This window comes from Athene cunicularia, assembly GCF_003259725.1.
Source record: "Athene cunicularia isolate RWA chromosome 7 unlocalized genomic scaffold, athCun1 chr7_part1, whole genome shotgun sequence".
Taxonomy (NCBI): domain Eukaryota; kingdom Metazoa; phylum Chordata; class Aves; order Strigiformes; family Strigidae; genus Athene; species Athene cunicularia.
Window position 1 is genome coordinate 37,734,801 of NW_020799107.1, and position 15,058 is coordinate 37,749,858.

Sequence of the window (15,058 nt, forward strand, 5' to 3'; positions counted from 1 at the left end):
CACCGCCTGGCTCCGCATCCAGCCCGAGCCCCGGGCCCTCCTGGGAGGTGTTCACCCACAGCCCCCGGAGAGGCAGAGCAGGAGCTCTGGGGGATGCTCACACCAACGCCGAGCCTCCGCCGCCCTTCAGCCGAGCCCAGCTCAGCACTGAACGCCCAAGCAAGGTACACGCAGAGACACAGCAGTGCCGGGCAGCCCTGCCAGGGGATGTTTATCTTGCACCTCAACCCCCCCCGAGCACACTGTTGGTGCTGGAGCAGCGATACGGTGCCACGGACGCACCAACCTTCCATCCCTCTGGTCCAGCGTGCCTGTGGTGTCCATGCAGACACGAGTGCTGGTCCCTCCATGCTGACAGCAAAGGGGAGAGCAGGGGAGGGCAGGACTCGACTCTGCCAGGTTCTGTGGAGGTTTAAGCAGAAAATTCTCATCTTCCATCCTCAGACCCCAGAGAGCTGCTCCTTTGCTTCTCCATGGGGATCTAGTCCTTGGCCCATCCCTGTCTCAGCCCCTCCAGTCCCAGAGCTCCCCGTCTCTTCACAGACACCCCAGTTCCCAAAAGCACCATCTCCAGCACCAGTGGCTGCAGAGGCTCTTCCCGCCACACATCAGAGCTCGTCCCCACCAACCTGCAGCAGCTCCCACTCATGCCCTCAGCCTGGGACCCAGGGCACAGCACCACCCTGAGGGATCCCAGCGCTGACGCCTTTGGGGTAGCTCAGTCCCAGCAGCTTGACTGCAACATTATCTGTCACATGGGGCTTGCTGCTTTCCCCGTGTCATTCCCTCCCTAGGTCAGGCTTGGCTGCCCCAGGCACATCCAAGCTCTGATCTGACCATTTCTCTGAGATACAGCTTCTTTGAACCACAAATTTCTAGCTGTTTTGACAGGAAACCAAAACTGCTGTGACTCTAAGGGACTGATTTTGCATTAAAGTGATTGGATGGACGACCACAGACTTAGGATGGATTTGCATTTAATGAAAAGAGAACTGGGTTCTTCCTTAATCTTGCTGAAAGGCAGCGTGAGGATGTTCCCAGATGTTGGTCTAATCTGAATAACTTTGTATGTTGAGATTCAGGCTTGTTTTACGAGTGCACAAACCCTCCCCGGGGCTGTGATGAAATCTGCTGCGCGACTTCAAACAGCCTCTCTCCAGATTTTTCGAATAAGGTTTTGTATTGTCACACTTTAGCATGTTGACAAACCACACGGGCTATTTCAAGCACCTAGTCCTTTGTACTACCAACTTTTCCATCTGACAAGCAGCTGGCAAACCCTGCAGTGACTCAGAATAACGGTTTGTGTACCCAAATGAGTGTCACTCATCCGCCTCTCGGCAGAGCTGCCGATCTCTCCCCTGTGCTCTTCTCTGCTCTCCTCATCAAAACTTACATTCTTCAGAATACCAGGATATGAATGTAGGGCTCGTTTTGAAGATGTCTTGAACAACAAGCCTCTCGCTGAGGGCTGGAGTTGTCCTCAGCATAACCTCTGCATAACCTCCGTTTCTGTCATTTTACATTAGATTTTCAAACACTTGCAGAAGCGTAAGATAACTATCCTGAGCAATAACCTTGGTGACTCTTTCATAGACAGGAAATTTCCAGCACCTCCTCCTTAACTCACCAGTGAAATCAGAAAGGTGTTTTATAATGAATCAAACACGAGCAGCAATACAGAAATACGCCAAATATCTGCACAGTTCATTTTTAAACAACTACACACTGAGAACATTCAAGGAGATGGAAAACAAAACATCCAACCGAGCCCTCAATTTTATCAAGGCACTAGAGATTTTCATGCTTCCATCTGATACGTGTGACCGGGTGTGTCTGTGCACAAGCACTTACAGGGAGGTTTTTACACGTACGAGGGGACACGGAGCTCAGCGGTTTGCGTGCAGTGTCACAGAGCTGGGTCCCTCCGCGGCGGGGAAGGACCCCGAAAGTTACCCCAAGCAACCCCCCCCCACGCCGGGACCTGCCCCGGCCGGGACCGAGCACCATGGGGACGTGTTTCAGGGAGGCAGCCCCAGGTTCGTGGGAGAAGTGTCGTGTTAAAGGGGATTTCTGCCGCCTCTGATGGGCAGAAGAGGAGCCCCAGCAGCTCCACCCCGTCCCGGGTGCACTCAGCTGCACCCGTACACAACAGATGTAACGTAACCAAAGAGCCTTGGACCACTCGGTACCGCTGGGCTGCAGCATCCCAGTCATGCTCTCTCATTAAAAGATAAGTTTTCATCTGTGTTCATCTTATTTGTTATTCAAATTGATCTCAAAGGGGTTTAAAGAAAGTAGATTTTAGTATTGCGTTCCCCCCCCACTATGAAAACCCAGCCGAGGATCAATTTTGTCTGAATCTTTTCTGTAATTTTGCTAGTATGGAGGCAGCAGTGGGGCCCAGCCCCTCCTGTGGTGCAGGGGTGTAAGTCAGGGCTCCTCAGTGTCGCGGTCCAGCCCCGAGGGGAAGGAGATGAACCCCATAAGTCTGGCAGAACCCGAAGCACTTTGCTGGCCCACGTCACCATGCCACAACCCAGCTGGCTCTGTGGGGCTGTTCCCCCCGCTCTGCTCCCGCTGCAGAGGCCCCTGCACCCCCAAGAGGGCCAGAAATGCCAACACACCGATTTTCACCCCCTGTGATTTGTTCCTGGTTTCACTGGAACTACATTTCCAAGCAGCAAAGGCAGGTGCCCCGGGCAGGGCAGTGCAGGGACACACGAGGGCCACTCAGAGGGCATTGCCCCGCTCCCGGGCAGCCCGAGCTCTGGCAAACGTCCCCAGCCCTGAGCAGGCTGGAGGAATCTTTCCATGAGGAAATAAGCATCACCTCTGGGGCGCAGCGGGCACCCTCCTTCCCTCAGATGCCTCACTGCAAGGCCTAGCATGAAATAAGAGAAGAATGCACCTGCAGGATGTACACCGGGTCTGGAACACGGGCTCAGCGAGTGTTATAAACACACTTAAACACAAAGGCCACTGCAAGGCTTCAGAAAGTAATTTGCAAAGAAAAAGCTTTATGAAGATAATGCAGGGGAAAGTCCCAGCTGCTCTCAGTCTCCTTTACATTTACTCCGAGCCCAGATTCCAGTCATGTGCCCGCTCCTCTACTCCCGCTGCGCTAAGGACAGCAGTATCTAAAGTAACATCACTCTGACAGAACCTTCAATATAGTCCCTTGCTTCTGGTCTCCAGAGCCCTCAAACTGTGAGGCAGGTGCATGAAACAGTGTCCCGCCCCCCAGAGCGCTGCAGCCACAGGATGCCCAGGCAATGACAGAGTGCAATTAAATTTATACCAAATAATTAAGAGGCAATCAAATGCTTAATGGAAGAGGAAGAGATCCTGCCTCTGCAGCATAATAATGCTACAGCCTATTGACTGCAGATTGCTTATTTTTGCTGTTTTCTCCCTTTTCTCGTTCTCTTTACGGTCTACCTACACTTTCTGGGCTCTCATGACCTCACATCACTCCAAGGTTCCCACAGTCCATCAGGCTCAGGGAAGAATAAATAAAATATTCTAAAGACAACAAGATGCCACAGCTTTCCCCAACCCACAGTCCTTTTCCAAGGGGTGTGCCAATCCCCTGGCTGTGAATTAGCCGCTGACGGGGCGGTGGTGGCAGCTCCTCTGCGGGTGCAGCTTCTCCTCCAGGCACCCTGCAAGCTCTGATACCAATTAATGCATACACCCTCCTTCAGCCGCTTAGAGAAGGCACAGAAATCTTTAAACTTTATAAACAATTTCCATTACAAAACAAAGCGCAGCACGCTCAGGTGCAGCAGTTTCTAGTCTGCCATTTCTACACGTTCGGCTCCCAGCGTAACGGGGACAGGAAAGAGCAGCCACAGAGCTGGGAGGGGACGTGCATCCTAAGAACAGAGGAGCAGCGGTCCGTGTCTCAGCCAGGCCTTACACTCGCCTTCACTGCTAACCAACCCTAAAAAGCACAGAGAAGGGCGGGAGATGCCCCAGGATCAGAGCTCATGCGTCCACCCTCCTAAGGCTGAGCTGCCTGCGGGGTTTCTGCCCACGCTCGTTGCTGGGGCAGGAGCGAGCAAGGACTCACCCTCCCCAGGACCCCAACCCGAACCTTCAGGGGCCCCGGAGCTGGCTCTTCCCTCGGCTACCAGGGTGGTACCGATGGCCCCTGCGGACCCCCGTGGAGGCGGTTTGCCTAACAACAAGGAAACGAAGCAGCAGCCCTTTCTCTCTTTCAGACACAAATCCCCACCGAGCACTTTCCACTCTCCCCACAGGAAAGCCCTCGGCATTTTGCTGCCGCGCCGGGATGCCGCACCCGCACCACGGGGGCGACCCGCTCCCCCTCCCACGCTGCTGCAGGAGGGCACCTCCCAGGAGCAGGAATGTCTCAGGCTGCTGCAGAGCAGCGTTTTGCTCTCCGGGGCGATGGGCACCTGCCCGGCGCTGGCCTGGGGATGGCAGCCAACGCTCGTGGACCAGCCACCGGCTGCGGCTGTCGGCTGGGATCCGAGCCAGCGCCACATAAAACCTCCTTGAAATGTGCAGTTCCCAAAAAGTGAGAGTGCACTTATGATCTCACCATCTGTTGCAGAAGGACCAAACTCCCAAGTAATTACCTGTAATACAACGCTCTTTTAAAGAAAAAAATAAAAGCCCACAGTATCCTTCAAAAGCCCTGGAAGTCTTCATACTCTTGGGTACTAGCAGGCGGTTCTCATTTTGACATGCCTTAAATTTGGATCAAGCCTGACTTAAATCCCTAGGTCACGGTTACGTTAGGGGGGGTTTCAAGCCAGCAGACCTCAGAACCGAGGTGCTCTGGGGGGGTAGGTCTCCCTCAGATTTACACCACTGGAAACCTAAATAGCTGGGAAGGAGAGTGGGGCCCAGGGACTCTTGTGTGCAAGGCAGTTCAGTCGCAGTTCCCACCAGCACAGCAAGAAGCGTGCTGAGGCCGAGAGCAGGCTCTGCGCCCCACGGGTGCAGGACGGGGACCCCGTGTCTCAGGGAGGGGATCTCTCCAGCTGGGGGAGAAGCTTCCCAGCCGGGGGGCAGGAGGGCACAGGGAACGCCCTGGTTCAGCACCGGTACGTGCTGCTGGTTCCTCTCCCTTTCCAGAACGAGGGATGGTCGCAGCCACGCGCAGAAGCTGGATGTTCCAGCCGCGAGCTGGATGTTCTGTGCACCCCCTGCGAGCAGGAAGGGCCAGGCAGAGCTCACGCACCATCGCCACACGCTCCCTACTCGCCGGGGTCTGGAGAGCTCGGGGATGCCCCTCGGGGCACGACTTACCCCCACTTTGCAGCACACAGGCCGGGAGCAGCGACGGGAAGCCGAGGATGCGGCGGGCAGCAGGAACTTGCCCGTTCCCAGCCTCTGCAAGACCCGAGAGCCCCGTGCTGGGCGGCATCGCCCCGTCCCAGCCGGGCGAGGGGCTGGGGGCACGCGCTGGCCAAGAGCTTTCCTTCACATTCGAAACCTCCAGCGCGTCCAAGCTACCTGAAACAGCCCTCCACCCTTTTCCCCTCACAAAAGAAACATGAAAAAAATAGGTTTACACTTCACAGGAACACAACGGCAGAGTGTGCTTCATTTATTAAAATCACCACGTCTTCCTGAAAGTATACTGGTATGTAAAATATGCATACAAAATACAACATTCAAACAAATTATTTACATCCAGGGCAGCTGCAATACCAAGCAATAACTTTAGCAACAGTTCTAAAAATAACTTGCTGCAGTGTACACTCAGGTATTTCACAACACGAAGCCTGAATTTTAGCACTGTACTGCTATACTAAGTTCTAAAATATTACAGTACTTCCAGATAAAATATTAACGCTTCTTTAAAAAACAGACAACTCAAACTGGTTTGTAGATTGACAAAACACTACACATTTATCTTTGGGGACTGAAAACCACAGCAGATTTAGACACAAATGTAACAGCTACATTCAAAATACATTCAGTCTATTTATGCCAAAAATACATTCAGTGTAAGTTACAATTTATTGCACATTTCTTATATTCTGTAGAAATATATCGTACCTCTTAATGCTTATTTCCCAGACATTCATAAGTGGTGCTGCCTGTGAAGAGAGACACGGATGCCTCTCCCCAGCAGCTTCGCAGGGACGGGGCAGCGCTCCCGCAGGGGTGGCCCCACCACACCGTCTGCAGCCCCGCAGGCAGCTCGGCCAAGGCAAGAGCAGCCCGATCCCCGGGAGGGGACCAGCTCCCGGGGGCACCGGGTGGGCACCGGGCTCCGCACGCAGCCCCAGGACAGCTCCACAAGAGCCACAGGGAGCCACAACCCTCCTCCACACCACCACTGGGCAGAAGGGCACAAAGGAGGCGATGGCGCGTCCTCCCACCCGTCCTGCCAGCGCCCCCCCGGCGGGGGGCCCTGCCGAAGCGCTGCCTCACAGACCGAACCCCGCTGCTAAACGTGTCCCTGTAGTGCCGAGGCCGTTTGTCAAACACCGTTCTCAGCAGCAACAAACGGAACACAAAAACTTCCTTCCCATTAGCAGGGGTGTGCTGGGGACACCCTTCAGCCCATCAACGGCCACAGGAGATCCAGGCAGACAGGGGCCCCGAGAAGATCTCGCTCTGTTCAATGTTAAGACCTGTTGTGGGGACTAGACGTGTTTCTAAACCAATCTCTTTATAATTCTTGATTCTATTACCATAAAAAAAAAAAGAGTGACCCAAGGATGACTAAAATATAAGGTTCATTACGGGGTTACACGAGGGCATGACCTTGGTTAAGTGCAGAGGACTATAAAAGTAGCAAAGTGCAGAAGAGATTACAGTTCCAATTTCCCAAGGGGCATTTGGGGAGAGCAGTTAAGGAAACAAACAACAAAATTAGGTGCTAAGGAAAATGTTAATTAACTTTCCCTTTCAGTTCATATTCCATGCATAAAGTTAGGTTGTTATGAGAAGCAAATTAAAAAAATTAGCAACTCCCCTAAACTAGAAGTGTCAAGTAGGAGAGACTAGATGTGGTGACTGGTCTTGAGCATCCTTGAGCTTGAGAAGTTTTACAAGCTGGAGAAGTTGTGCATTAAATGAAGATTAGCAGGAACATTAGCAAGCTCTCAAGAAACCCAAGCCTCCCTAACACCGCAAAGAACTGTCTCAGCATAACCACTGCTCTTAAATTTGAACAGGACAAATCTACATTGAGGGAAAAGGCCACTAAAACAAGGGGGATTTGTTGTTTGTTTGGTTTTGTCGTTTGTTTTTGTTTTAAAAGGCCTGTACAGTTTACAAACATCTTAAAGCCCAGTACAACGACATCCACCCCCTGGCTCGGTTCTGTTTAACTCCAGTTCACTAAAACATACATCTACCTCTCAACAACAACAGAAAAAAGGAAACCCGTGCAAAAATATTGAGCTGAGTAAAAGCTACAGCAGACAGACCATAACGTCTCAAGCCATGAGATATGAACAGGAAGGATGTGAAGTATTGCCGGGGCTGGAGGTGTGACCCGCGAGGTGCCGCGGAGCAGAGCAGCTGCGCAGAGCATCCCCCCGCCCCACACACCGCCCCGCCTGGCGCCAAAGGGGTCTTGTTCAAATTCCAGGGTCGTTCAACAGCTTTCAGAGACTCCAGGAGCGAAACTGAAAAAACACAGTCTCAAAATCCACCCCCACGTAAGGCTGACCAAAGGGATGGGAAAAAGCAAGGGTGGAGCCCAGGGCCGACCCCAGGGGAGCGCAGGATGGTGCTGGTGAGCTCCCCCTGCGCTGTTTCCTTGCACCACGGTGTGAATAAAAGCTGTAACATCCGCAGGAGCCTCGCGAAGGCGGGGACCACATTTATTTCAGCAGTCACAACAGACACAGACCACAGCCCGGTCTCGGAGCAGGGCTGGGCTTGGGAAGCCCCCGGCAGCGATGGCAGCACCGGAGCCGCAGCTGGCGGTACCGTCCCCATCACCGGCTCACCGCCGCGTTACCCCGTAAACCCGCTGAACACCCCCGGCTCTACCCCGAGAGGGGCAGCCCAGTGCCTCACGCCCCAAAGCAGACCTTAATTCCACAGCACAACTTCAGTCCAGCACAGTTCCTCACCCAGAGGAGCTTCTGCACAGACACCAAAACCCGTTCAGAGGGAAGGAACGCCCAGGACAGCTATCGGGTACACGCCAAGGGCACAGGAGCTTTCAAAGGATAATATAAATAAAAGGTGCGTAGGACTGAATTTAAAATGGAAGAAAAATCCCCAGAGAGCATTCTGATCACTTGCCCCGTGAAGTTCAAGGAATGCCTCCATTTCAGGAAAAAAAAAAATAAATTAAAAAGGGTATAAGAGAAGCTAACAACGTCCCTTGGTCATCTTGCATTTTGTCCGGCAACTGATCATGTCTTCACTAACAAGTCTTACTGCATCAAGGCTGCTGCAAACACCCCAGGCTTTGCTAGCGACGTTCCCCCACAGGGCTCCGCCAACACCCACCTCTCCTCCGCCCCCAGCGCCCGGGCAGGAGCCGGGAGGAACCTGATTCTGCCGCGTTCTCCTTCCGAGACGACAGCACTTTTGGTTTGAACATTATTTCCCTCAGTTATCTCAGGGTTCTTTTAAACCACTCAGTGCTCTGTGACAGGGGCTCCCGTGCGGGGGGGGCCGTGCTGCGCCCCGGCATCACGGGCAGGGACACGGGGGTCCCGGTACCCCCCCGGCAGGTCCCCCTGAGCGACAACTCTTGGTGCTTCAGGAGCTCCGCTCTTTCATACATCCTCCTTGTTGTTAATTGTTCTAAATGACTGGGTTTAATGCGTATTTTAACACATTACTTTGATTCTTTTTTTTTCCCAGAAGAGCTGACTGGGCCTGCGAGTGCTGGGAGCTCTGGAAAGATGGATGTTTCCTTTTGGGCATCTTCCTGAGTTCATATTCCATGCATATTCTGAAAAGTTCATCTCACCTGCACAGTTTAAATATTTCTGAAGAAACAGAATTAATACTGTGTAAAATTACTCCGCTACCATCAACTTTAGACACCTTACTCTGAAAATTAAAAAAAAGTTGATGTCAATGGTGAAGACATTTCCTCTTCCCACTTAAAAAAAAAAAAAATCTTTCATTGTTCCTTTTTAACATGAGAATTCTTTTTCAGGTTACATTCTACAAGAACAAATGCTGGATCTTGGGTTTGCAAATCTTTTGATACTCAAGTCAGCATCACACAGTTACAAAAATCACCCCTCACACAGCTTAGAAATTATGTCTCTCTCGAGCTCCTGGGTGCAGTTCATGCAGCTGAAGCATGTAAGAATTAAATCTGTAAGATGACTCCGATTATATCTCAGAAAGCATACTGGAGAAAAAAATCTATTAGCAACCTAGCAGAAATATTCCCCGCTGTTCAGCTAACAGACCGTGCAAAGACTTGCATTATTTAACACAAGCAGGAGCAACTAGTGCAAGCAGGTAACCTGCATTAGAGCCTCTTCAGGGGGCAATCAGCACCCATAAAGGGTCTCTAATATCCCGGGGGGGTCAGGATGAAACATGGAGTACTGATACTACTGACGGTCCCACTCAGTAGAAGTTTAACCCGTTCTTCCAGGTAAGAGCCCCAATTCAAGAGGTTTCATGTCAAAGATTGATCTTAAAAACCTTAACTAGCCACCAGCTTACTTCCACAGAGCTGCACGCACTACACGGAATTTTTGCAAAGCTTTGGCATCTCTGGGCTTCATTTACGTGGACCACCTGGATACAGAAACATTTAAAGAACCACACTATTATGAGATGTATCCTTTCGGCTATTAAAACCATCAGAATACCAGATTCAAATGTGTGGACCATGGCGTGGGGCAGAATTCACAAAGTGCCAGAACATCAGCGAATTTTGAAAAAACAGCCCCCTGTTGATAGCTTGCAGTACTACGGAAACAGGATTAGCGCTGTTAAGAGTTTTCAGCAGGCTGGTGCTATTTCTGAAGCCCGTACGGAACCTCTGGACGGGCTGTACTGGCATCGTGCAAGGCCACCAGCACTCTGAATTCACCCTCGGGCAGGGCCCAGCCCGCAGTGCAGGTGCATTCTGCAGGTTTCAACTGTTTTCCAAGAAATAATGTTGTTAAAGCTTCCCCCTAAAACATCAAAAGGCACTACAAAAACGTTACTAGTGACAGATTGGCAAGACACTGCTTAAAAATATATACTTTCTCAGTTTAGGTAGAATTTCTCCCATTTCATCCCTACGTATCTATCAGAAAAATATTGCCTCTATTATTTTTCCTGCTGTTAAAAGAAAAATTGTGCCTTGATAGATCTTGTTCAGTGAACAAATGAACAGAGTAAAATAACTCCAAATCCTAACTATAATACTGTATATGAAATCAAGGCAATAAAAATAAAAGTTAATAAAACACTGACACTAGATGCTTTTGTTCACAATATATATACTTAGTGGAATTTTCATCTTTTTTAGTTGCTTAGGTAATGGCAAAAATAGTATTTAAATATGCATTTTACTGACAGCCCCTTTTCAGATTTCTGTGTAAAAAAATATGTAAAAAGCTGGATTATATTTGGTCTTTTACTTGGTTTGAGGACAAAATATGTGAGTTTTTTGCAGACAGGCTTTAACCAGTACCAGCTATTGCCAATGCACTTGGGGTTTGACTAGGATAAAGAGTGGAATGGCGAAAGGTATTTTAACACTGTCGTGGTGTTTTAAGCTCTTTTCTGCAATTAGTGTCTTAGTGTTTGATTAGAGAACCAAAGCAAGTCACTGACTTGCTGTACAAAATACGAGGCATGAGTCAAAAGCTGCCCCTTCCAGTGGCCAAATACGAAGCCAGATGCCAGCGTGCTGGTTTGGGCACTTGAATACTGAACCACGTTACCTGAGGTAGACCAAAAATAAAAATAACATCACATGTTAAAAGATGAACAGAAGAATTGGTTCCCCTCTCCTCCGCCGGGGAGCCGTGTCAGGCTTTGGAGTCCTCCTGAAGGCCGAGCTGGGAAATGCTCTTCTTGACGCGCAGGGCGGTGAGGCGCGCGGCGCCGTTGGCGTGCCAGCACTCCCGCATGATCCTGCCCATCACCCGCAGCGCCTGCAGGCCGGAGGCAGGAGAACGCGTCAAGAATAAGAACAGCACCTCCCGCTCTTCGTCTTTTCAGTGCAATACTGGAAGGTAAAGTATAGCTCTCCGAAATGGTAACACAACAGCAATAACCTAAACCGAGACCGATATTGCCGGGAGTTCAGCGTGCGGTGCCGAGACAGTTCTCTCTGCATTGATCTGGGAGCTGAAAAGGAGCCAGACATCTGACACACATTTAAATCCAGGAGAGGATGGACACGGAGCTCCCTTTGAAAAATTCTGCATTAACTTAAAAATATGCTTTGTAATAAACTGGAAAACTGCTTTTACCTCACAGCTTTGCCACTGGTTCGGAATATTTGGTCTCAGCTTCTGCTCACAAACCACCCTTCTCATATCTTCTATCGAAGGATCAGAAGGCACAACGTCGTAGTAAGGCAGCTGGTATTCCTCAGTGATTCCTAGGGAAGATTTATTGGGGAGGCAACACAAAATCCAAACCAGCTGCTCCAGAATCAACTCTTAATTGTCTGTTTTTACAGGCAACAAGAGAGAACATTTGGGGTCACCTTGAACAGCTGCTCCACAACAGACTTCTACCACCACATACTGCCAAGGTAATTGAGAGTGCAGGGGCGGGGACATGAATCCTTTAATTAATTTTGTTTAAGATAAAGGCGACCCAGATTGCAAAATGAAAAGGCCAGAAACCTCACCTCCAACGGAGCACCTTCGGGCTATCTCCCAGTACACCAGCCCGAGAGAGTAGATGTCAGCACGCTTGAAGGACTCGAAGATGTTGGTGTTCATGGCATCATCCAGTATCTCCGGAGCCATATACCTGCCGAGCACACAAAGGCCGCTTTGCCAGAGGCAGCTCCCGCAAAGGGTCGCGGCTGCGCTGCCGGGGCCGGGAAACAGCCGCTGGGAAAAGGGGAAGGGAAACTCCTTTGGAGAGCGGCTGGGAGGGGAAGCAGGGGGCTGGCCTGGGTGACGGGATTAACGCCGCGGCCGCCGACACCCCACGCGTCGCCGTGAGCCCTCAGGGCGCTGGGAGCGATGCCCGGACTCGGCCCAGGGCCAGGGCTGACGGCATGCGACGCCCGGGCCACAGAGCCGCTTGGGCTGGTGGCCAACGGCTCAACAGACGCCAAGAGCGGAGGGGGAGGTAAGGGCCGAGGAAATCTGCCCCTCAGCCCGCCCTCACCCACCTCCTGGTGCCCACCCTGGGGTTCTGCGGAATGTCGATGGTGTTGAGCACCGAGTCGTGCTTCACGGCCAGGCCCAGGTCCGCGATGGCGCAGCTTTCGTTCTTCTTCACCAGGATGTTCTTAGATTTCAGATCTCGGTGCGCGATCGCCGGCTTGCCTGTTCACAGAAAGCACCCTCAATTCTGACAGCAGTACGAATTTTAATACAAGGAGCAAGGACACAAAGCCGGTTTTATTCAACTTCGTTACGACACCCTGTAAAAAAACATTGAAGCCTATCTTGTACCCAGCAAAGCTCTGCTAAATGACATCAAATACAAAAAAAACCCTCGAGGGCATTTTTGTTCCGGTATCTGTATTTCAGGAATAAAACACAGAAGAAGAGAAACTGTAACTTTGCCCTCCAAATTAATTTAGAAAATCCTTTGCTAGCGCTCCCACAGGCACCCACTTAAGGATGTGGAAGGGGGTGCAGACAGGGAACGTGGGAAGACAGCATTCCTATTCTCTGCTGACACCGTACCACACACTGTGGCGTAACAGTTTGTACAGTGCTTTGTGTCTGTACAAAACCACGTCACCCATAAGCCTCTTTGCAGATACCACTGAAGCTTCTTAAAATACACGAAGGCCAAGCGGGGGGAAGCACTCGCCTTGCGTGCCGACGATCTCCATGTGGAGGTGGGCCAGGCCGCTGGCCACCGACAGCGCCAGCTTGACCATGCCCTCCACCGTCACCATGCCCCTGTTCAGGTAGTCAAACAGGGACCCTTGCTCGTGGTACTCGGAGACAAGCCACAGCTGAGTCCATGTCCCGTTATCTACACAGAGGAAGCAAGATTATTCAGCTTTATTAAAAAAATTACCCCAGAAAAGCCTTCCCTGCCACATGGCTGGCTCAGGCATGCAAACGGAGACGTTTGCCAGCCCCCAGCGGGAGGGCTCGGGGCGGGGTTTCCAACACCCAGACAGACACCGGGAACTCGGCACAGGACTCGCGGCGTACCCTTGTTATCGGCAGCAATAAAGCCCAGGATGTTTTCGTGTCTCAGCATAACCGTCTGATAAATTTCTGCCTCCCGAAACCAGGACCGTTCATCTCTGGAGGAGAAGATTTTCACAGCTACGTCTTCCCCACACCATTTTCCACGCCAGACTTCACCAAATCGGCCTTTTCCTACAATTTCCTGCAGGACAATAGTCCTGGCGATGGTTCTTTGTACAAGCAGAGGTAAACCTAGTTTGAAAAGAAGAGGTGGGTGTTTGTGAAACAGTTCAGCAGCAATCTTTAAATCCCCAAGTCGGACATTTCCCAGCGAGCCGTACTCACAACTTTGCTTTCAAAGGGTACCAAGGGAAAATCCTCTCCCAACCAAAACCTCCTAAAATCCTCCTTTTTAACGTTAACGTGCCAGATGAGCATACATCGTGCCCGACACCAGGTACAAGAGGCAATCTCAGATCTGAAGTTGGGCGTGAGCCCTCCCTGCCACCCGCCCCGCTGGACCACAGTGCGTGGCAGTGACAGCCCAGGTCACAACAGGAATTACACAGGGGACAGAAACAGAAAAGGTCTGAAAAACTTCATCTGGCTTGGTATGAACTACAGTTTGCATAATTAGTTGATCTGGTCTGGCTGAAATTTTCAGAGAGAAAAATAAATTATCATAGCAGTTTCATTTTGTTTTGCTGGCCATAAACCCCTGCCTCGTTTGATCTGATATGGTATTTGTCTGGGAATTAACGAAGAAATTTTTTTTTTTTTTTTAAATCAAGACAACCTTTTAACAGAGCAAAATAATCGGTGGGAAAAATTGTAGTTTGCAGGCCAGCTTACTCAAATTTATTCAAATTTTCCCTTTGGTTTCCTGGACAGAGCCCTCGCATGGGCCCGTCCCAGCTGCCTGTGGTCAAGCCCTGGGTTGCCTCTGGGCAGAGAGGAGTAAACTGGTTTGGCCAAAATCAGAAGAAACCCCAGCGGTGCACGCAGGGCTCCGGTGCCTCCAGGGTGGGTCAGCACAACTGCAGCCCTGCGATCAGCTCAGGGATCTCTGTGAACAGCTGAAACTTCAGCGTAGATAAAGCCAAAGCCTGCCCCTTATATCCGTGGAAAAACATTAGGGAAGTACAACAAATTAACCCCGAAGGGATATACCATAGTTCATGGAAAATAAATTAAGCTAAGCACCATTATACATTTTTCACTTAAAACTGGGCTGTACACACCAGACATGCCGCCAGGGGATGAGCTGGAGGTTTTGAATTCCCACCTCATTTTTGTGTTTCTTTGATTTAACCAGCTCCGAGTAGCAACGGAGGCACCGCAGTAGACAGAACAGCAGAAGTGGGGGAAATACTGAGGCGGCTGGCATTCTGTACAAAACAAGAATTTGGAGTAACGTTGTTTCGGCACTGCCATAGCAATTTCAGGAGCAGCATCCTGACTCATTCAGTTAAATTTAGTAACTTCTATCATCAGCTGTGCCAGCAATGTTTTGTTTAACACCTGAAACCGCCTTCTGAATTAATTTTTTAAGTTCTTCCATTCAAAGAATCGAACTTCTGCAATTTGACAGAAAAAGAGCCCTGTTGCCACTGCAAGGTGTGGCCAAGCGTGTTGGCACAAAACCTCCCTTGAGAAAAAACTCGTCACTGGTGTACGAGTCTCTGAGCCAAGGCCCCCAGCTGCACCCTCCGCCCGGCAGGCGACGTTCCTCATCGCCCTGCGAGCAAGGCGGCACCTTTGCCTTTGGTTTAAACCATCACGAACGTGGCCGGCAG

The 15,058-nt window shown here is 50.8% G+C and overlaps 1 protein-coding gene across 1 annotated transcript in view; it reads right to left on the reverse strand.

The window, feature by feature from the left end:
• Positions 1–10,668: 10,668 nt before the first annotated feature.
• Positions 10,669–15,058, reverse strand: part of ACVR1C (activin A receptor type 1C) — a 35,641-nt gene continuing 31,251 nt past the window's right edge. Inside the window, exons 4-9 of the mRNA XM_026852169.1 lie at positions 13,284–13,514; positions 12,931–13,098; positions 12,278–12,434; positions 11,783–11,907; positions 11,397–11,527; positions 10,669–11,075 (exon numbers count right to left, since the gene is read on the reverse strand). Of these exons, the coding sequence (XP_026707970.1) occupies positions 10,950–11,075; positions 11,397–11,527; positions 11,783–11,907; positions 12,278–12,434; positions 12,931–13,098; positions 13,284–13,514 (938 nt within the window). The 3' untranslated portion in view covers positions 10,669–10,949. The remainder of the gene's footprint in view (positions 11,076–11,396; positions 11,528–11,782; positions 11,908–12,277; positions 12,435–12,930; positions 13,099–13,283; positions 13,515–15,058) is intronic.